The sequence below is a fragment of the Juglans microcarpa x Juglans regia genome, chromosome 3S (genome assembly GCF_004785595.1).
Source record: "Juglans microcarpa x Juglans regia isolate MS1-56 chromosome 3S, Jm3101_v1.0, whole genome shotgun sequence".
Taxonomy (NCBI): Eukaryota; Viridiplantae; Streptophyta; class Magnoliopsida; order Fagales; family Juglandaceae; genus Juglans; species Juglans microcarpa x Juglans regia.
In genome coordinates this window covers 20,099,508-20,122,828 of record NC_054599.1, presented here as the reverse complement: position 1 = coordinate 20,122,828, position 23,321 = coordinate 20,099,508, and the positions used below count along the sequence as shown (strand labels likewise).

Genomic DNA, 23,321 nt, shown 5'->3' with positions numbered 1-23,321 from the left:
GTTCTTCTCCATATTGGCGACAAAAATCTAAACTCATTGATAATAAGTTAATAGCTTATGCCTGTTCATTAACAACGAACAAAAAACTTCGTTGCAAATTTCTCAATCCATACAGTTTTGTTCGTTTAAAAACCTAGCTATTCTTTTTTTTTAAATTCTACTTATCATCCTCACACACCACACTACACATCACATAATTTTTTAATTTTTAATTTTTTTTCTCTTACTATATGTGTGATGTATGGATGATGAGTAAAATAATTCAATTAGTTTAAGAAGAATGAAATCAAAAAAAAAATTAAAAAGTGTCGTGTGTGTGATGTGTGAGGATGATGAGTAGAAGTTTTAATTCTTATTATTAATAATTTCCGTTAATAAATTATCTAGACTTCAAAAAAAAAAAAAACACCACAACCGTAAATGCTTAAAACCTATGCTCACAAAATTTCATGAACAAACCTCAAATGTACCTCCAACATATAGAAGTTTTATGAAGTATGTGAACCCTGGAATCCAAAGCGTGTGAACACACGTTGAATTCACTGAATACAAGCTAGTTGCCAATAGTATCTGGGGCCAAAAGATTCAAGATCAATCAGAGATCGGGTATGATTCTTCATTCCATCAGGAGTGACAACATATAATACCTAGAAATTAAGAGATCACCCAAAAGGAATTTTACCTGAAACAACTTCTATACGAAAATATCAACAGATGTTTTCCGTTTCCTTTCCTTATTATGTAACCTGTTTGTGACGGCACCGATACTACAATCATGTTGACCGGACTGATACTACAATCATGTTGACCGGACTGATCAATCAAAACTTACCTTTTGACTACTCATCGTTGGACATCTCCCTTGACACATTTCTAGACACCTGTTGCAGGAAGTTCCCGAGCAGCCTCTGATCCAAAACCATATTAGGTACCTGCATGGAAGATTTACTAGGTAAAGATTGTACACACCAGTGCATACGCACGTGCACACTTACACACACGGAGAGACAGAGGGACTAGACCTTTTCCCCAAAGAAGATTTTTGTATTATCAGCTATGGCCTCGATGAATTTAAGCTCCAGAAATTGCGGAGTAAGCTTCAACTCGTTTGCTTCAGCTTCCTTCATCACACTAAAGATGTGGGGAAGCAATACCATTAGAATTTCTAAAAAAATAATGAGCATATCCTCTCTCAACGAAAGAGCAAATTAAAAACTTACCGGTAGAAATCTGCATCTGCCAGACTCCTTTCCCGAGCCATGTACATTTGATTATCGATTTCTTGCTGCCTCCTGGCACTATCCTTTTCCGTCAACTTCTGTTCCATAACAATCTTGCTAACGTTTGCATTCTTCTCAGCTTCACTGATAGCCATTTTCTTATTTGTCTCTGCCTCTTTCTCAACTACTCTCTGCCTCTCAATAGCAATTAAGACCTAACAAAGAAACATGAACATAAAGATAGAATAATGCACTCTATGAACTATGAAGACTTGTTATATACTAAATTACCCAATATGTGGATGGGTGATTGGGCTTGGGTACAAATGCATGCATCTTCAGTATTTGGGTATAAGAAATAAAGCTTGTAATATTGAATGCTAGTAGGACCAAAGCTAACTTGTTCAAAGGGTGACTTCAATGTTTCATAATTTGATCGTAAAGATCTGGTAAAAATACATTGAATTTCTATCTGAATGTGCATATTAAGAATGAAGAAATAAGTATATATAAACTGAATTAGACTCTGGATTAAGATAGGCCTTAATACTTTACCATCCACCTTATTTACCTCCATTTTGACCAACAGAGGGGAAAATAGAAGGAAGTAAAGGAGCTCTCCTGTATTAAGGAAAATGAAAGTACCTTAGTGCGTTCCTCTTCCATCTGTTGAAAATTACGTCTAATACTGTCCGGGATAGTTGGCTTTGTAACGCGCACACTGATAATTTCAATACCTGGAGCATAGCGTGTGCAGTCACCCTGGAGAGCATCTTTCATCTTTTCATCAATCTGCAAGACTTTGATTCTTCATAAATACGACCTCAAATAAATAACCACCCAAGGAAACAATAACTCCACAAATATTGTATAACACGAGCACAAGATACCATGACATTATACAACTATAAAATAGAGGACAAGTATGCAGAGCCTCTTAATAATACTGGCAACTCAACACCTACATATAAAGGAGTACAATAAAGATTTCATATACCGTTAGGTTACAATGGAAGTTTTTACTTACCAAAAGAGAAAATTCACATAAGTTTCGAAAATATTGTCATCTATGGCATTAAAAAACATGTTTTATTTAGCATCTGTACTTACTTGATCAAACACATCTATATAGACTTGCTGAAGAGAATGAGAACTACAGAACTGATTGATCTCATGATGAATCTTGTCATATATCCATGTGTTGTCATACTGCACTCCATAGTTCAGCAGCGTTTCATAAACAAAATCCTTATGAAGCCGGTTAACAACCTTAAAATGGCATTCTAATCAATACATATAAACTCAGAATGCCAAACATTAGACAGCTTACAAAACGTAACAAAAAGCACTATCTCATAGCTCTACCTCTATCTTTTCAAAGTTGATCATGACACCACCTTTAGTACCACAAGGAATATCCCTCACCTGCAGTTGTACATATTTTATGGATTTAATCATTAGATTGGCATAATGAATGTCAACATCCACGTATCGAAATTTACCTGATCCGTCTGAAGGGTTACTTGAACAGGCTCATAGTGGGTTATCAAAGGCATCTTTAAATGAAAACCTGAAAATTCAAATTTAAGTACCGTACAAGTTTATGGAGGGAAACTATTATTCCTTCTTTCATTCATTGATGTACAACAACATATATACTACATACACTTGACGATTATACCCTCACAAATTACACTTATTACAACCATGTCATCTAACACTCCCCCTCAAGTTGGAGCATATATATCATATAAACCCAGCTTGAAACAAATAAGTTTCAACCGACTCCAACACAAAGACTTAGTAAACATATCTGCGAGTTGATCGACAGACTTCACAAAAGGTGTAGAAATGTCACCACTTAGTATCTTATCTCGAATGAAGTGACATCAATCTCTATATGTTTAGTCCTCTCATGGAACACAGAATTAAAGGCAATATGCACTGCGGCTTGATTATAATAAAATAACTGGAGAGGGATAGGAGCTCGAAACCCAATCTCTTTAAGGAAGTGTTGCAACCATGTCAGCTCACTAGTAGTGTCAGCCATTGCCCTGTATTCAGCTTCTGCGCTAGACTGAGGTACTACTCCTTGTTTCTTATTCTTCCATGTAACCAAGTTACCTCCCACAAAGGTACAATATCCAGTAGTATATCTTCTATCTGAAGGAGATCCTGCCCAATCAGCATCTGAAAAGGCTTCAACCCTAAAATGTCCATCTGATCGATACAGTAATCTAAGGCCAAGGGCTCGCTTAAGATAACGAAGAATATGAATTACAGCATCCCAATGTGAGACCCTAGGCATTTGTAAAAATTGACTCAGTACACTCACTACATAAGAGATGTCTGGTCTAGTGATAGTGAGATAATTCAATTTCCCAACAAGTCTTTGATACCTACCTAGGTCTCCAAACAACTCCCCTTCCTCTTTCAAGAATTTACGATTTGGGTCCTTAGGGGTGTCAATAGGTTGTGCACCCAACATACCAGTTTCTTCCAGAAGATCAAGTATATATTTCTTCTGAGATAGGTTGATACCCTCTTTAGATCTACTAACTTCAATTCCAAGGAAATATCTAAGCTTGCCCAAGTCTTTTGTCTGAAATTGATCATGTAAACATTGTTTCAGCCTAGCAATTCCAACAAAGCCACTCCCAGTAATTACAATGTCGTCCACATATACAACCAACAAAATGTGACCGGCAAACTATGTAGGTGAAATACCGAAAGGTCTGTTTGGCATCTATGAAGACCAAATGCCAATACAACATCAGAAAACTTCCCAAACCATGCTCGAGGAGATTGTTTCAAACCATATAATGCATTTTTTAACTTGCATATAGTACCTCGATACTCCCCTTGAGCAACAAACCCAGGTGGTTGCTCCATATAAACTTCTTCATGCAAGTCATCATGTAAAAATGCACTCTTAACATCCAACTGAAATAAGGGTCAATCTAGATTAGCAGCAAGAAAGATCAACACTCGAACAGAAGAGATTTTGGCAACAGGTGAGAAAGTCTCCTCGTAATCAATGCCATATGTTTGAGTGTAACCCTTAGCAACCAAGCGGGCTTTCAAACGTTCCACCGAACCATCAGGATGAAATTTGATTGTATATACCCATTTAAGCCAACAGGTTGCTTACCAGGTGGTAGTGGAACAAGATCTCATGTCCCATTATGGTGAAGGGCATCCATCTCATTTTTCATAGCTGTCCTCCATCCCAAATCAGATAAAGCATCCTGAACTATCTTAGGAACAAAAAGTTTTGAAAGCTGAGAAGTAAAACATGAGAATGAAGGAGATAAGGCATGATATGAGACAAATTGACTAATCGGATGTTGAGTAACACAAGATCGAGCACCTTTGCGGAGAGCAACAGGTGGAGAGTCTGAAATACTGGGTAACTTAGGATCTGAAGATGGAGACACGGTTGGTGAAGGCATGGAAGCCGGCGGCCGCCAGTGACCCGAGTAAACCTGCAAAGGAACTGGGGGAGGCATGGAGGAGGGTTAGGTAAGATTGGGTGAGTGTAAAGGAGAAAGTGTAATAGTAGATAACAGTAGAGGATTACACTCATTACTAGAAGCTGCGTCCGAGAAATAGGATACAGACTCAAAGAAGGTAATATCAGCACTCGTGAAATAGCATCTAAGAACAGGACTATAACAACGATATCTTTTTTGAGTCCGAGAATAAGCAACAAAAAAACACTTGGTAGAACGTGGGTCAAGCTTATCAAAACCTGGGCCAAGCTTATGAATATAGCAAACACACCCAAAGATTTTTGGAGGAAGAGTAAATGGTGGTGATGAAGGAAACAAAATGGAAAAAGGAGAGGAACCATCGAGAACTGATGAAGGCATACGATTAATAAGGTGACAAACAGTAAGAACACCATCACTCCAAAATCGTTTAGGAATATGCATGTGCAGTAAAAGTGCTCAGGTTACATCTAACAAATGACGATTTTTGCGTTCAGCCACCCCATTCTGTTGGGTGTATAAGAACATGAAGTTTGATGAACAATTCATTTGTTACTTAAGTAGCAAAGTCACTAGATTGATATTCTCTAGCATTATCAGAACGCAAAACTTGAACCCTTTTGTTAAATTGGGTTTTAATTTTTTCCAAAACACTTTGAATATGGAAAGAAGTTCAGATCTTGCCTTCATTAGAAACACCCATGTCACACGAGAGTAGTCATCAATAAATGTGACAAAATACTGAAACCCATTTGATTTAATGTTGATTGGTCCCCATATATCAGAGTGAACCAATTCAAAAGGACTCTATGCTCGTTTATCAACCCAAGGTGCAAAAGACACACGATGATGTTTACTAATTTGACATGCTTCACAAGGAAAGGCAGACACATTTCCTAGATTCCTAACCTGATGCTTTAAAAGGGAAAGAGAGGGGTGACCAAGACGACAATGTCATTCATAAGCAGATGATGAGAAGGATGTAAGAGCTCGAGTGGGTGACTGTTTAACATCAACATAATATAGACCACCAACTTCATGCCCTGTACCAATCTTGTTTCCCGTCTTGAGATCCTGAAAGACATATGACGAGGGATAAAAGGTCACTGAACATTGAAGACTTTGAGTAATCTTACTAATGGACAGCAAACTAAAGGGACAACTAGGAGTATATGGGACAGATGACAAGGATATATAGTCAGTGAGCTTAGTGGATCCAATGCCTGTAACTTTAGCAAGAGAACCATTAGCAAAAGTAACAATTTTTGAAGATGTTACAGTATCCAACTTAGATAAGACAGAGGACAAACCAATCAAATGTTCATTAGCTCCTGAATCAATGATCCATGAAGCTTGAGTGGATGAGGCAAGACATGCGGACGTTGTACCTGATTGGGCAAGAGTAATTGTGAAAGATGAAACCCGTGTGCGACCCAAAAGCTTATCATACTCATCTTTTGATATACTAATCATATCTTGGCAAATGACTTGATTAGCGGATCCATATGGTCTACCATTTAGATCCCAAAAATAGTTCACCGAGTGGTTAATGCGACCACAATGGATGCACTTACGAGATTCTTGACCTCGAGTGCGATAACCTTTCGCATCACATCCCCCATGTGAGCCTCTACCACCTCGGCCTCCACTCCCACCAGGAGCAACATATGAGGCAACTGCATCATGTAACTGTAACTCAAATTTAGTTGTCATTGATGCAGAAAAAATATCACAACTGAACTTGGAGATTGAAACCCCACACAATATATGAGAAAAACCACAATTCAACTTGAGAATCCAAGAAACACACTCTGAAAATGTAGAAACTTAGCTCAAGTACCCGAATAACAACATTTCGGTCCTGTTTCGATCAGAAATACACTGTATCAGCCTATATCGGTTCTGAATTGGATTGTTTTGGCCAAAATCGGACCGTATCGGCTAGGAACCGGTTAGAATCGGTTATGATTCAGCATGTATCGGACAAAACTGAGCCTGTATCAGCCGGTATTGGTTTGTATCGGGTATCAGCCAAAACCGATTTCAACTTAAACCCAAAACTGGATTAGGTTATCCTAAACGAGAATAAGTGGTATGGGAATTACCTTATCCTCGTTACCAAACAAGCGTTATTCCAGATTCGGGAGAGGATTTTACTCCAGGTTAGGGTTATCCGCACTTGAAGATGGGATTGGTTATCCCCGCAACCAAACACTACTTTTCTTCAATGCTTGTCGGCGACAGGCGGCACTTCCGGAGGCTGCTAACGACGGGGAACACACCGATATGCACAAACGACGATGAGGGACTCACCCCTGGTGTCCAATACCTAAGAAGACACCGGAAACTCGTCGGAAACACTTCAAACACCTATGGGGCTGCCGACAACGGAGGAGAAGCCACTTCAAACGCCTATGGGGACGTTGGCAAACTCGAATCCAACAGTTGCAAACACTGGTGGGCTTAGATCCGGCAACAAAAGTTAGATACGACACCGGAAAACACTCCAACGAGTTCAGACCACAGTGAGCTTGATTTCAGCGTGAACCACTGTCCACCACTTACCACCATCCGACAACCGTGAGCTCTGATACCATGTACAAGTTTATGGAGGGAAACTATTCTTCCTTCTTTCATTCATTGATGTACAACAACATATATACTATATACACTTGACGATTATACTCTCACAGATTACACTTATTACAACCATGTCATCTAACATACAAGCAACATTCCACAAGTTCTAAGAAAGCAACAACCGAATGCAAATCATAAACTGAGGACCATATCGAAACCTGGATCTGTAATCGTCTTTAAAAGGGCACCTCCTCTCCAGTATACCCCAACATGGCCTTCTGGGACTTGGTGCACAACGGACAAGCTATTCTTAAGAGTTGATGATGATGGAATCCCTACCTGTAAATTCCATAATTCACACCAAATATTTTTGAACTCATTAAAATGATAATTGCTTAATCACTTATTCCATTGTAAGAATTAGTTCAAAAAATTTATCCAAACTTGCACTTTATAAGAAAAATACATAATCATCCCACCAAAAAAATATTGCCAGATGTATCCCTGCCAAATTGCCAATAACCAAGTAAAAGTTTCAAGCAACACAAAAACAGATAGAATAACATAGAGATAGTTCTGCAATCCCAAATGGTTATATGGCGGCATGACAATCATTCCTTTTGCATTAAAAAAAGCTAAAATAAAATGGAGATAGTTGTTAGAACCACATATATTCCTTTTTTGATCGGCGGAACCACATATATTTCAATTCAAGGTTAAATCAAACATTGTTGAGGCATATTTTCCATATGCCATAAACTAGTCACAGTGATACTACTTTGAAATGAGCATTCTAATGGAGAATATTAATGAATGTTGAACCCCCGTAGTAACAATGCAAGTCCACACAGCATACTACCACCACCACCACCAAATAGGCAAACAAGCACTGGAGATAATCTCGGATATCCAAAGACCACATTTTGCAATAAAGATTTGAGGAATTTGAGTACATTTACTGATCCTGAAACACAATTGAAGTACTTTAGGATGGAAGATGTTGAGATGGACTAGCAATCACAACACAAAGTAATTACATACTTCCCCATGGACTTGCCATGAAAAAAGGGGTAGAGAAACCAAAATTATATTGTAAAAAGAAATATTAAAAAATCAGATGTCCTTAATAAGAATTAAAGCTTAATTAAACTATAAGTTTGTGTTTGTTTCGACCAAAAAAAAAATAGTATTTTCCCGAGCTTAATGTGGGCAAAAAAAAACTGTTGAACAAAATTGTTTCCATGCCAATAAAGTAATGATTACCACTGTAGGGAAAATAGTGAGATAAAGAATTCAGTTCCGCCCTCTCCCCCTCCCCCTGGCAGGCAAACCCAGCGTCAACCACAACATCCAACCAGCTCTGTAGCACCAGCCCATCAGCCCACAAATGCCAAGCCCCAGAGCCACCCCCTCCCCCTCACGTTGTAGACCCAGCCAGCCAGCCAACCCCTCACCATGACCCTACCCCCCAACCCCGTGACTCATCCCCACCTCAGTGTCACAATTCCAAAAATCTCACCTGTCACTGCCTACCCTACTCCAGAACTTCCTTTCTCCTTTTGAACTTCCCCATTTTGTCCAAGAATAGCATGAAACGAGGTATTAATAATACTGTGGATTATTGTAATTTTATAAAATATTGTGACCTATAGTTGTTTGGTATAACATACCGTAGTAATTCCCACTGTATTCTCTATACAAGCCCTTGAATGAGTACGTTATATGTTGTATAAAGTGAATAAAAAAGACAGTCCCTAGGGCCTCGTGCATCATGAAAGTGGATCACAACTGAGCATATATTATGAGGTTTGCATTCTGTGCAACCATAGACACTCATTTGGAAAAACAAGATAACTATTGGCTCTCTTGTTTTCCTTCCTCTTATTTTCTCTGTACTTTCCAATCTCAATTTCCCTATTATAATACCAAAGCTGTGCTGACACCATTTTATAATATTCCTTGCTCGCAATCAACCTGTACTTGCACCTATTTTAAGATTTTCATCTTTTCTTCGATCACTGATGGCAACATCAACCTCAAAGTGATCTGTCCCTTTTTAGTGAAATCTCAAGCACAAAACAAGCTCCCACAGGCCTTTCAGAGTCTTACAAACCATAAGACGCATCCTTATTGCCTCCAACTGCCCAACAACCTTTACTCCAACAACTAATGCCAAAAAATTGGCTTAGAGTATACCAATCAATGAATTATTAATCCACTGACATTAGTGTAGAGGGATGCATCCTCAATCGCCATCTAGAGTTTGTTGCATTCAGTCTCCTGTGCCACACATGCCGTCACACGTGAAGTGATCCTATTTGGTTTGGACTGGTCTCGCCATATCCGCCAGCTTTGATTTGTGCTCTGTCTATACGGATAAGCTCTTTCCAACTATTTCACAAGTCACTAACAAACTCAAACCGAGTTCAAGTTGCTCCGTACGTTTGAGAGAATATTATCAAGAAAATATGCAATATGTTAATATACTCCACGTATTATATCAGACCCAATGTAACAAAATGAGTGAAATAGAGCCGCTTGAGCTTTGTGCGTCGGGAACGATGGTCGCTACGCCAAACCATGTCAATCTCTTATGTGCTTTCTTCTGTCTTCTCTCCCTTGATTTTTTGTCTCACATCTTCGTTTTCACATCTCAATTTTCCTGATACCCTAACCGGTGTTTTGCAAAAAAAATGCAAATCACCATCTTTCAAACTGAAAATACGGCCTAGACTAAGATAATGAAGTAATGATGCATTACTGAGACAAAAAAAAAAAAATCTTGAATCAAGTTGCGAGAATCCTAGAGAAACGAGAACACGGCGAAATTAAATCAGACAAAAACCAATAGGGTGATGGATTAGATGCTAAAACACTATTAAAAGACCAAGAAGTTTAAAAAGAAAATACAAAGTGGATACAACAAGAATGAGACATTAAATTGCATAACATCCTGGGAAGAACGAAATGGCAGTAGAACTTTTGAGAGTTGTATACCATGACGAAGATGGCTATGAAGGAGAAGAGGACTGTGAGAATCGCTGTGAAATCTCCGCTACCGCCCCCTTGAGGCCGAGATGCAGGTGTCTGAGGCCGAGGCTGTGGACTTCCGGCTCTCTGCTGCTGCTGCGATTCCATGGCCGCTTTTGCACTCCAAGTCTCAAGAGGAACCCGAGTTTCTTTTGTCTTTAGCGTGGAAAATGAAAAAGGAAAGATGGAATTTGGTCTTTCAATAATGATACCCTTTGCTACCGACTACAACTCGATTAAATTTAAAGTCATCAGTATGCACTAATTTTAAATTTTCAAAAATCGATTAAGCATTAATTACTTTTCTAAATCAGTAACTTCAATTTTATCAGTTTGGTCAAATTTTTTTATTTTAATAATATTAATATTATGACATAAAATATAATTAATATTATTAATTGTTATTAATATATTAGTATTATAACATAAAATGTTATTAATATATATATTTTATATTTAAAGCATATAATTAAATAAATTTTTATATTTAAAATTAAAATTTTATATTATAAATTATAATAACATTATATTATATATAATTATAATTTATATTATTATATATAAAAACTATATATAATATAAAAAATATTATATTTAATATTAAAAAAATTAATTTAAAATATATAATATATTGAATTGGTCCGATTCAATCTTAAAAAATATAGAATTAGAATCGAACCGGTACCGATCAATTTTAAAATTAAGATAACCGATTTCAGACCGAACCAATATAAAATGGAAAACACTACTCTGCCCTCATAATTGTACCGCCCAAGTTGATCACTGGTTAAATTTTATTTTTTTTATTTAGTAATTAAGAAAGTGATTTTAAGTATATTGATATATTTTTTATTTTTTAAAAATATTTAAAATTATTAAAAAAATATGAAAAAAAAAATCAAAAAGCCTAAGCGGTACACCCAACATAAACGCTGGCGGCATGATAGCGTTGCCCATATAAAGTTGGACCGATTACTCCTGTCCGGATCGGTTTTTTAGTTTTTCGTACACTCCTAGGTATTAGTAGGGTGGGGGTGGGGGCTGGAAAAGAGATCTGCCATCTGATGCGGTCCCATTCAGTTTGATCCATCCCATAATAATTCAATTGAGTTTTGACATTGCACGCCTATCAACGCAAATCTTTGATACTTGTATTTGGCGGAACCCACCACCAGGATTTAGCAAGAGAAATGCTTTGCGGGATCCAAAAATTCTATCGAATGAATTTTTTTTTTTTTTATTTAGTGATTAAAAAAATATTTTTTTAATGATATTGTGAATTTTTCATTTTTTTAAAAAATATTTATAATGATTATAAAAATACATAAAAAAATGAAATAAAAAATAAAAAAATAAAATACACTATTCGAAATCTTTATTCGGGATCTATTTTTGGTAGCTGTAACAATTCACATTTAGCAATATCAATTCGAACGTGGTAATCAATAAAAGTCAGTGTATAATTGGAATTGGTATAGTTGTCAGGGACAAGGAAGGTAACATATTGGCCACCATGAGAAAGAAACAGACTCTACTTCATGATCCACTGTTAACAGAAGCAACATGAGCTATTATAGCAGTAAACTTTGGAGTTCATATGAGAATGAGGAAGATAATTTTAGAAGGTGATTCCAAAAAAGTGGTAATGGATATTCAGAAACAACCAGCTGATGAGAGTTATTTTGGTTTGATTATATCAAAAATCAGATCTACTATCTTATGTTTTGATGTTTGTCTGTTAATCATATCCATAGAGAAGGCAATATAATAGCATAGACTCTAGATAAAGATGCTTTGTCTATTCTGATGGAATCTCAATGTATAGTGGATATGGAGGAAACACCTCTATGTATTCAGCACTTGTTATGATCATGTTTTAATCAATGAGATGATGTTTACCCAAAAAAAAAAAAAGGCAAATCTTTGGTTGTGCTGGAGAGCAACCTTTGACCATTGACCACCAACGAATACATTCTAAAAATCTGATAAAAATATGTAGAAAAATGTTAGATGGCATATAGATGTTAAATTGAATTGAGTTGAGATGATAAAATATTATTTTTTTTAATATTATTATTATTTTGAAATATAAAAAAAATTGACTTATTTATTATATTTTATATTAAAATTTAAAAAAATTATAATAATAAGTTAAAATAAGTTGAAAATAGATTTAAAAACCAAACTAGAGTGACGTGTAAGGATTAACAAAAAGTAAAAATTTATAAATTAGTGCAATAGATGTAATATGTTGGGTTTTCTTTTACAGTAAAAAAGAATTTTATAACCCGACGCAATACTTTTAACAAAAGATGTATTTGTGAACAAAAGAAATTTCAAATCCTCACAAACAACAAATATTGAGGAGTACTACAATTATAAAAAAATCTCATAAAAATAAATCTACAGACTAACATGACTTTATATCTAACTTATTTTATTAAGTTATGTCAGTTTGTAAATTTATTTTTATAAAATTTTTTTATGTCTAAAACATTTCTCATGTTAAATTCAAACATGCTATGATATTCTAACTTTATTTTAACATCTGGAGTTAGGGTTATGATTGTAACACTTCTCAACAACCATATATATGCTATTTGAGGGATAGGATAGTTAAACCTCCACAACATTAGAGAGAGAAACAGACTAATTTTCAGTCAACCTTTTTCTGATTATCTAAATACAGGAAGTTGTTCTGTTATCTATTTATACATAGCTATTGTATTCTAATTATTCTGTATGTGCATACTCTGTGTGAAGGCAAAATTCATTTTCCAGATTTGCATCTATTGGTATATTTCTATTTTTATTAGCTTTTATTTTCTTTTTTGGGGGTGTTGAGTCACTGGTACATCTTGTTTAGTTATGAGCAATAATTAGTTTGTGTTGTTTGATTTAATAGCAATAATTGGTCTGTGTTGTTTGATTTTGTTGTCACTGGTAAAGCTTTTATTTTATCATGTGTTACATTTTTTACTCTATTTTTCCTTTTTTGTTTTCATCTTCTTTTGAAAACTTAGCTAGGTGACCATGAGGTAATTGTGCATAGAGTATACCCTTTTGATAACTGCTTAATTCCCTCAGAAACTGTAAAATAATGAAACTAACAGAACCCTCTTTGTAATCATTCACCTGGGTAGTTCCAAAATTAATACATTGCATAATTACATTAGGACCCTCTTTCAATGTATGGCAGTTAGAATTGATTTTTTGTTGAGATTTTTTTCACTGTATTGGGTTTATGGAAATTTAAGGTTTTAGGTGGAGATTTAGTAGTTGTTGGGTCTGGTTTTATTAATGCTAGCTGCTAGCTGTTTATACTGAGATTGTATTGATTAAATTTGAAGATTTAGTAGTTGTTGGGTTTGGTTTTATTAATGCTCTGTGCTGGCTATTTATACTAAGATTGTGTTGATTAAATTTGGAGATTTAGTAGTTGTTGGGTCTGGTTTTATTAATGCTATATGCTGGCTGTTTAAATTTGGAGATTATGTTGATTAAATTTGGTGTCTTATGCAATTGATTGAGTTAAAGGTAAGGTTAATTTGGTGTCTTATGTTAATATTTGGTTGGTTCATTTTCTGGGCATTTAGTGTTCAATTGTTTGGTCCATTCTCTTGTTGATGTTTTACTCCAATGAGGCCTCTGTGTTTAGCCAGGGTCCTGAGATTCCTTCACTGGATTGCTTCTATTTTCCATTGGGATGCTTCTATTCATGGTGGCCAAAAGATTAGTCCAACTTAAACACATGCATTTATTTTGAACTAATCTATAGCTTAAACACAAGGTAAGGGAGGTTGCTGCTTTGTTGGCTATTGATATGCAGCTTGGTCACTTCTCTTTGATATGCAGCAACCTCCCTTCTCTTTGGCTTGCTGCTTGGTCACCTTGCCGCTTTAGCTTGGTCACTTCTCTTTTATATGCAGCAAGGTTACATATTCTGCTGGTTAGTTGTTATCCTTTTGTTTGACTCCTTAAAAATTATGATTCTTAAAGGATGGACACTCTATTCGAGGAAGACCCCTTCTTCACTACTCTCTTACAAAGTGGAGGAGAAACTGTAATATTACTCCAACATATACACAATATTCTAATATTGTGGTTCAAGTAACCCCCCTTGACAATGAAAAGAGGACTCTGGCAGAAAAAGCTCAAAAAACTGCATCTTTTACTGTAGAGGAGGATAACCTCATTGTCTCTGCTTGGTTCAACATTAGCATTGATGCCATACGAGGAACTAATCAAAAACTCACTCAAATGTGGGACAAAATTTTTTATTTTTATCACGAGTATAAAAAACCAAACACGGTGAACTGTTTTGTAGGCTCATTGATTAATCATTGGTTCATGATCCAGAAATGCACAAATAAGTTTTGTGCATTTTTTACACAAGTAGAATTATTGCACCCAAATGGTGAGACCAAGCAAAATAAGATATGTAATTTTCCTTTAATATTGCAATTATGTAGGTAAGAAATATTTTCTAACAATATTCATTCACCTTTTCAGATTGAAAATGCAAAAATAATATACAAAGAGATTGAGAAAAGGAACTTCACAATAGAGCATTGTTGGTGTCTTTTGAGACACCAATCCAAATGGCAGCAACACATGATTTCACTGAATATGAGGAAAAAGTCACACGATAAATGTCCAGTCAATGAGCAGTCAAGTGAAGTTGCCGACGATATTGTGCAGGAGAACGTTGAGAGGCCTTCAAGCAAAAAACCTGAGAAAGAGAACTTGAGGAAGTGGAAGTCCCAAGAATCATGTGATGCTGAATTACACAAGGCATTAGCTAGAATGACCGAGAATAGACAGTTGTTCATGGCAGAGAGGAGAGCATGGGTGATAAAGACAAATCAAGATAAAGGTGCACAACTGGAACTTGATAAGAAAAAGTTCGAGGCAGAGATGATGAGCAAGGATCTTACTGGCATGAATGCCATACAGGAAGCCTACTTCCTTAATATTCAAAGAAAAAATTATGAGGACTCTTTGAATGTTTCCGAAGGTATATCCGACAAATCTCCATCCATACCTTATGGAGATGTCTAATTGTTGGTACTAATTTCATATTTCTAGCTTTTAGTGGCTAGGCAGCCACTATGAGATCTGGATTTTGTGGGCTGATTGTAACTATTTGTGGGCTGGATTGTGACTTGATCTAAATTGTGACTCGTTAAGTTTGTAAATACTTTCGTGGGCTGATGTGCATTTTTCTAGATTTGTGGACTGAGATGCACTTTTTGTGTAAATACTTGATCTGATTTGTTAAGTTAGAAATTGTTTTGATTTCAGATTTTTGTGGGCTGAGGTGCATTTTTCCAGATTGAGTTGAGATTTTGTTGTGGTTTTGTGATGGCTCATGGTCTGATTTCATATTTGTGGTGGTTTTGTGATGGCTCATGGTTAGTTAGATTGCTGTTATTTCTTTAGTGTCATTTTACCTCATGGATGGCTCTGTTTTGTGTTTTTATATGGCTTTATTTGTGATGGCTCATGGTATTTTAGGATTTCATAATTGTGGTTAGATTGCTTGTTATTTCCGGTTTGTGGTTTGTGGAAATATAATGATGCTAGGACACCTAATCTGGATAATGCTGTGAAGCTAGGAAACACACACGAGTTGGTGTTATTAGATGGATTTTGAGTAAGGAATCTTGTGTACTTGGGTGGATGTGAAGGTAGGAAACACACAGTTTAAGGGCAGGTTTGGGGGATGGGATGAGACACAAAATTCTCATCTCATCTCATCATTACACATTTTTTAAATCTTCATACAAAATATAATAAACAATTCAACTTTTTCAAATCTCAATTCACATTTTTCAAATTCTAATACAATAATAATATTAAAACATAATATTTTAAACTCTCAAACAAAATATAAAATTCTCATCTTACCCCCCAAACCTACCCTAAATATTAATCAGGATTAATCCCGTCACGGTTTAAGTATTTCATATTAATGCCACCACGATTGGTGTTATTAGATGGATTTTAGATTAATGCCACCACGGTTTAAGTATTAATCTGGATTAATTAGGTTGAGAACAAAAATTTGTTGAGAAACAATAATTTAAGTATTAAATTAAATTATTAATTAATATATAGTTAGTGTAATTGTAAAATATGAAAAAATAAATAAATTAAAAATATTATTGTTAAAGAAATATTATATTATTATTTTGACTTATCTAATGACTAATTCAATATGGGGGTTATAGTTAGGAAAATTTTAGATTTATAAAAAGTATGTACTTTTCATCAAATTTTAGATATAATTTTGATAAAATTAATGTCAATTTTCTTAGACTTATAATTGAAGCTTTGACAGAAAGTTCAAATCTCGATAGAAGGCAGAAAGTGGAGCAGGAAAAAAGAGCCACGTAGGCTTGGATGGTAAACGAGTTGTAGTTGGTAGTAAGGTATGATATCATTACCCTTCATTTCAAAAGGGCGAGAGAACGAGTTATGGTGTAGTACAACATAGGAAATGAATGTGGTGTTAAAGCAGTTATTTTAGTGTGACAGTACATGCGGTAGTTGGTACACATGATTAGGAGGTGATTCCATGATCAGGAATTTTTTTGCCAATCTTAAATTAAGGTGTTTCATATGATCGTTAAATTGTAAAATTAAATTTAGGTCTCGTTTATTTTTATAATTCATTTTAATTAATTTTATCTAATTATTATAATTTTTTCAAATTTTTACACAAAATAAAATAAACAATTCAATTTTTTGAAATCTAAAAATAAAAATAATATTAAAAAAATATATTCTAACAATATTTTATTTAATTTTTAACTTTATTCTCAACTCATTTAATTTCGTCTGCAAAAACAAACAAGGTTTATTATAAATTAAATATAAATATATCACATAAAACTACATCGGTTTATGAGTTTATTTCAACTTGTACTGAAAGTGTTTGGATAGTGAAAGTATTTCATCTCATCTCATCATTACAACTTTTTCAAATTCTCACACAAAATATAATAAAAAATTTAAAATTTTCAAATTCCATAATGATAATAATATTAAACAATAATATTCTAACAACATTTTATTCAACTTTTAACTTTCATCTAAAACTATCTCATCTGATCTCATCTCACTATCCAAACTGAACCTTAGATAAGATGATATGTATAATGTACGAATAGTAGTGAAATAGTTTAAGTTAATATGTTTTATAGAGTTTTGAAAAATGAGAGAGAAAAATTTAAATAAAAAAATTATAAAGTTAAAATATTATTATAATATAATTTTTGTTTTAAGATTAGAAAAGTTGAATTTTTTGTGTATTTTGTTTAAAATTTAAAAAAAATTGTAATGATTAGATAAAAAAATTAAAATTTTAAAAATTTAAAATTGAAATCTATATGTATTTAAGTAATATTTAAATGTTAAAATAAGATAAAATAGAATGAAAATGAGACCATCTCAAGGATCTTATGAGTCATGACAGTGACATTGCCGAGGTAGTTACAAAGAGTTGAATTTTTTTTTTTTTTTTTTCTTCATATTCTTCTAACTTATCTGCGAAAAAATGTGTTACTAATGCTTTCGCAAATAGCCCAATATGTAAAAGGTGTTAGGGTCCATTGAACATCAACTTGATCATTGTCGATATGTTGTCGCTTGTGCATACGGTTGTAACTTGTAAGCCTAATTAGTTGAGTTCCTTTTAGCTGGGCTGAATTGTCTTGGTTCGAGGCCATACATAATGTTAGACTGAGTTAGTTGGACAACACGATAGCTGTATAAATAGCGAACAGAACAACTTCCTATATTTAGATAATCTGAAAAGGCTGACCGAAAATTAGTCTGTTTTTCTCTCTAATGTTGTGGAGGTTTAGCTATCCTATCCCTCAAATAGCATAAATATATATATATATATGGTTGTTGAGAAGTGCTAAAATCATAACCCTAACTCTAGATGTTAAAATAAAGTTAAAATACCATAGTATGAGTATTTTCAATCGATTCTTCATCCTATCCTTAAAAATATATTACCAAAATCTACTTTTTCTATTTTGCATACTAAATTTTATAATATATCATGCATCAGATTATCTATTTTTTCTTTATATTATTTAAATATTATACTTTTTAATATATTTTATTCATATCAAGTAATGTAAAAAGTAGAAAGTAGATAAAAAGTATAAAGTAGAGAGAAAAATAAATTAAATATTTATACAAGTGTGAATAGTGTTCCATAGATATAGAGATGGTACTGTTGTAAAGTGGATATTAGTTATAAAATACATAATCCATTGGATGGATTATATTGAGCTATTTCCTTCAAATTTTACAAAAACATGAGTTTTACATAACCCATTGGAAATGTTCTTAAATTTAACATGAGAAATATTTTAGACACAAAAAGATCTCATAAAAATAAATTCACAAATTGACGTGACTTAATATAATACGTTAGATATCAGACGTCATATTAATCTCTAAATTTATTTTTATAAGATCTTTTTATAATTGTATCACTTCTTTTTAAATATTTGTTGTTTGTGATGATTTGGAATTTCTATGGTTCACAAATACATCTTTTGTTAAAGTATTGTGTCGGGTTATAAAATTCTCTTTACTGTAAATAAAAAAATAAAAATAAAAATTTCTAACATATTACATCTACTGCACTACTAATTCATAAATTTTTACTTTTTGTTAATCTTTTACACGTAAATCTAACACTTTCTCGCATATTTTTATCACAGATTTTTAGAAAGTAACCAACCCGTTGGTGGTCACTGGTCAAAGGTTGCTCTCAAGCATATCCAAAGATTTGTTGGATGGGCGTGCAATCTCAAAACTCAATTATTATGAGATGGGCCTCACACTTGTCCAACTATATATATTTACATCAAAATGAATGGGACGGCATTAGATGGCAGATCTCTTTTCCAGCCCCCACCCTACTAAAACCATCTTCACGCCCATCGCAGCCGAATCAGTAATTTTACTCTTTAGTTATTATTCACTCAGTTACTCCATGCCTATAATTTATTTTTAATAAAATATAAAAATATTTTTTATAAAATGTAAGATAATAAATAATAACTGATAAATAAAATTTCTTATTACCTATCCATTTCCGCACTCTACACTTACAATTTTATTTATTTTTAATAGAATTATAAGATATAAAATAATAAACAGTGACCGATAAATAGAATTTTTCGTTATCAAATATTGTGTACCGTACACACCTTCCCCCCTAAATATTCCTTTTACTTCTTTACTGACGTTTTTTTTTTGAGAATTACTGAAATTGCTCAAAATTAATTGAAAAATAATATTTATAGTTTTAGATTGTGCAAATTTCATATTTTTTTAAAAAATAAAAAATAAATCTAATTTAGCATATACTAAAAAATTATTTTTCCAATAATGAATCCGCTAAATTTAGACTATAACTTGCATTACTCAAATTAATTAACCTGCACAGTCATTCAATATGCGGAGAGAAATTAACTAGGTAGATCCAAAGATCCCCCCCGGGTAAAATAAAGTTCCAATAATTTTTTTTTTTAAAATACTACTACTTTCTAGATACAAAAAGGACAAATTTGAAAATAAGAGATCAGGTTCTACACTTCTACCCTCAACGGCAGAAAAAGGAATCAAATTCCCCAGCTTTTTTGACATAGGAGAGGAGGAGGACCCACTTCATCATCAATCTCATCTCGCCTGCTGCTGTGGACAAATCTAATCCACAGATCATGCCCTCCCGTGACTTCTCTTTTTCACCTCCAGCCACCCAGCAATACTGAGCAGAACGTCAGTGCAAGGGAGAAGAAGAAAAGGGCAATGCCTCTGTTGAGAGGCACGGCTTCACTGTCATTGTAGCTCGTGGCGCCACTCCCTGTGGGGCTGATTCCTGCGCCGTAGACCGTGGGAGGGGTGAAGCCTGTGGTCGAGGGAGTTGTGGGTGTGGTAGTCGAGGGAGTTGTAGGTGTGGTGGTCGAGGGAGTTGTGGTTGTGGGCGTCGTGCTTGTGCTTGGAGTTGTGGTTGTCGGAGTTGTTGATGGCGTCGTTGTACTGTTTGTTCCTACTTGGCTGAATAGAAGAGAGCACCAAAAATATTAGCATAATACTAGCAGCCACTGCTTATGGAACCAAAACCCAGTTCAGAACAACCAACAAGATCTCTGTAAACAGCCACAATAAAAAAAGAACAGAGTAGGATTCGAATTCAAGTCCTCACTCTGATAGCAATTCCAAAACTTTGAAGAATATATTAAGGAAAGTTTAATTTTTTTAAATTATATTCTAACAAACACAAAATCACAGAACAGAGAGCAGAGTATCAGATTTCTTGACAGCAGAGTTCATCAGTACGAAGATCTACACCTAAAATAATGGAGGAAAAAAAATGTTCACGGGTAATGGAAAGGAGGTCCCCTACATGGAAAAGAAAAGGAAAGAAAGGGAATCTAAGCTTTAAACCAGATTCTTCAGTCCACAAACAATGCAAAAAATTTTCATTTATAGGAAATAGCTAAAAAGTATTCCTCCTATGAGGAAATGATCCAACACATTAAGTAGATAGATCAAGACTGGACGTAAAGGACTAAGAACTATACCTGGAACTTGAAGGAAAAACACAGGTAGAAGACGCAGCTGTGAATCACCCAAAAAAAGAAATGAGGATCCAGAATTAGTAAAAAAAATTAATCAAACAAAGGATTGCGGGTTTTTTGTTTTGGGGGGGGGGGGGGGGGGGGGGGGGGGGGGGGGGGGGGGGGGTGGTGGGGGTGTGGTTGGTGCGCGCACAAGGGTACGTACTTGGGGCAGTCATAGAAGTGGTGGCAGTGGCTGAGAAATCACAGCTCCCTTGAGCTTGACCCTTCTTTTGGAAATAGCTGTTCACAGCCCAGTCGCAGTGATTCTTTACGGTGTTAGGTTGGTAACAGGCACCGCTTTGAAGGATCGGAGTACAGTCAGCTCCAGCTCCACAAGCATAATCCAACGCCTTTTGAAGGTCTTGTTGATTCATCCCATCTTTGCACAAGCAATAAGTAGCACCTACGGGGGAGAACGTGCACATCAGTATATAAGAGAGAGAAAATAAAAGAAAAAAAGATCAGTTAGTTTACAATCCAGCTTTCCAGAACGGAATCAGGAAAAACTGGTCCAGAAATTGATAAAATATATATATATATATATATATACAGAGAGTCACTGATCTCCAGCTCAAATCTTGGCCATATGTGTAGAGAAAAATGTTTGCCATTTAGAAATACAAAAGAAATAACACGCTCCTAGAGATCGAAGGAAAAAAAAAAAAAAAAACTTGTCTCCATTTCGCTGCATGAGGAAAAACAGGGTAAAAGCAACAAAAAAACAGGAAGCGAACCCATCCCAGAAACCATTACTCATACTGATCCTAAACCTTTACATCTAAGGTTGAAGAAGGAGAAAAAAAAAATACAAAAGGAGGTGGGAGGGCTTACTTGAATGACCAGTGAGAGCCAAAAAAAGCACCAGATATGCTAAAACTGCCATGAATGAGATGAAAAATTGGAGAAAGCAAATTATATGAGAAGATTTAGTATCCTTTTAGGGGCGTTGGTTGAGCTTCAAATCAAGGTGGCGTAAGTGTGTCCGACTGAGGAGAGAGAGAGAGAGAGAAAGAACGAAAGAAGAGGAGAGATGATGATGTTGGGCGGAGGAGAGATTTCTCGAGAAAGAGAGAGATGGATGGCGGTGGGTAGTGGAGGGGAAAGTGTCTGTATCTGATAATGTTTGGCTGGGCGACTCTTTTCGTGATTTTCACAATTCCTGTGTTCCCACTTTGTGTTTATTTTTACCTTTATAGATATTAAGGGGGGAGTATGATTTAATATAATTTAGCATTATGGAATTATATTATTGTGCCGTGGACGTGGGATGGTGTTTTGGGAAACCGAGCAAGCTAGAGCTTTTGTCGCGTATTTGGACTGTTGGTGTACTTGCTAGTTAGCCCAGTTTCTAACGGTCCTAAACTCTTCCGGTTATCAAAACTTAACCCAACCTGGTTCCGGTTGGTACCGACTTCAGCTTGGGGCGGGGCGCGTGCAAATTTCGCTCAAAGCCATTTAGATGTTATTTGAACAGTAAATTGAGATGAGATAAATTGATATAAAAATTAAATAAAATTTTATTTTTTAATATTATTATTATTTTAAAATTTAAAAAAATTAAATTGTTTATTATAATTTATGTAAAAATTTAGAAAATTTATAATGATAAGAGGAAATGAGATAAGATGAAATATTTTCACTATTTAATCAAGGCCTTAAAAAAATAATAATTATTTAAAAAAAAAACATGAATCTTATTTTTCTTAAACGATATGCACGAAATTTATATAGGTATAAATTATTTTTCTTGAATAAAACTTAAAATAAGATATATGAGCAGAAAAATTCTATGCATTGGTCACTATTCACTTTCACACCTCAAACCTATAACTTTTTTTTTATAGGATGTGAAGATATTTTTTTTAAGATGTAGAAGTATTTTTCATAACGTGTGAGATATAAGATAATAAATAATAACTGATGAGAATAATTTTTTTATAAGAGCGACTACAGCCCCTCAATTAGCCCCATCAAAATTATTGTTAGCTTAATTTGGTTTTTTGTGTTAGTTAAAAATTATGGTTAGTTCACTCTATTTATAAAAAAAAAACTCACTTCTCCCATTTTCTCCCTTTATTTTTAAATACTTGCGTGTATAAAAACAACCATACAATATCTAATATTGTCCCAAATATCTCTATCCCACTATGTGTGATGTCTCTGAAGTCTGAAGTGTTTGATTAGGAGAAAATGATAGGGTTACTACTAGGGATGAGCAGTGGAGGGTGGATTCCGCTTCTCCCCCGCATGACAGGGCGGGCAACTCCGCTCTGCATCTAAGGCCCCTAGCGAGGGCGGGTGACGGGAAGGGCCAACCCCACCCCGCCCCCATTTATATATATATA

At 34.8% G+C, this 23,321-nt stretch overlaps 2 protein-coding genes across 2 annotated transcripts; both read right to left on the bottom strand.

Moving 5' to 3' along the window:
- Positions 1 to 791: 791 nt before the first annotated feature.
- On the bottom strand, positions 792 to 10,560 carry LOC121257062 (erlin-2-B). Its single transcript, XM_041157931.1, has 9 exons — positions 10,289 to 10,560; positions 7,510 to 7,630; positions 2,723 to 2,790; positions 2,586 to 2,645; positions 2,331 to 2,489; positions 1,866 to 2,012; positions 1,221 to 1,435; positions 1,023 to 1,131; positions 792 to 932 (listed from the first exon to the last, which is right to left on the bottom strand). The coding sequence occupies exons 1-9, from the start codon at positions 10,427 to 10,429 to the stop codon at positions 840 to 842; spliced, it is 1,113 nt and encodes a 370-aa protein (XP_041013865.1). The 5' UTR covers positions 10,430 to 10,560; the 3' UTR covers positions 792 to 839.
- A 9,293-nt stretch (positions 10,561 to 19,853) lies between these two features.
- On the bottom strand, positions 19,854 to 22,148 carry LOC121258021 (PLASMODESMATA CALLOSE-BINDING PROTEIN 3-like). Its single transcript, XM_041159340.1, has 4 exons — positions 21,808 to 22,148; positions 21,140 to 21,379; positions 20,938 to 20,974; positions 19,854 to 20,410 (listed from the first exon to the last, which is right to left on the bottom strand). The coding sequence occupies exons 1-4, from the start codon at positions 21,857 to 21,859 to the stop codon at positions 20,098 to 20,100; spliced, it is 642 nt and encodes a 213-aa protein (XP_041015274.1). The 5' UTR covers positions 21,860 to 22,148; the 3' UTR covers positions 19,854 to 20,097.
- Between the last annotated feature and the right edge of the window lie 1,173 nt (positions 22,149 to 23,321).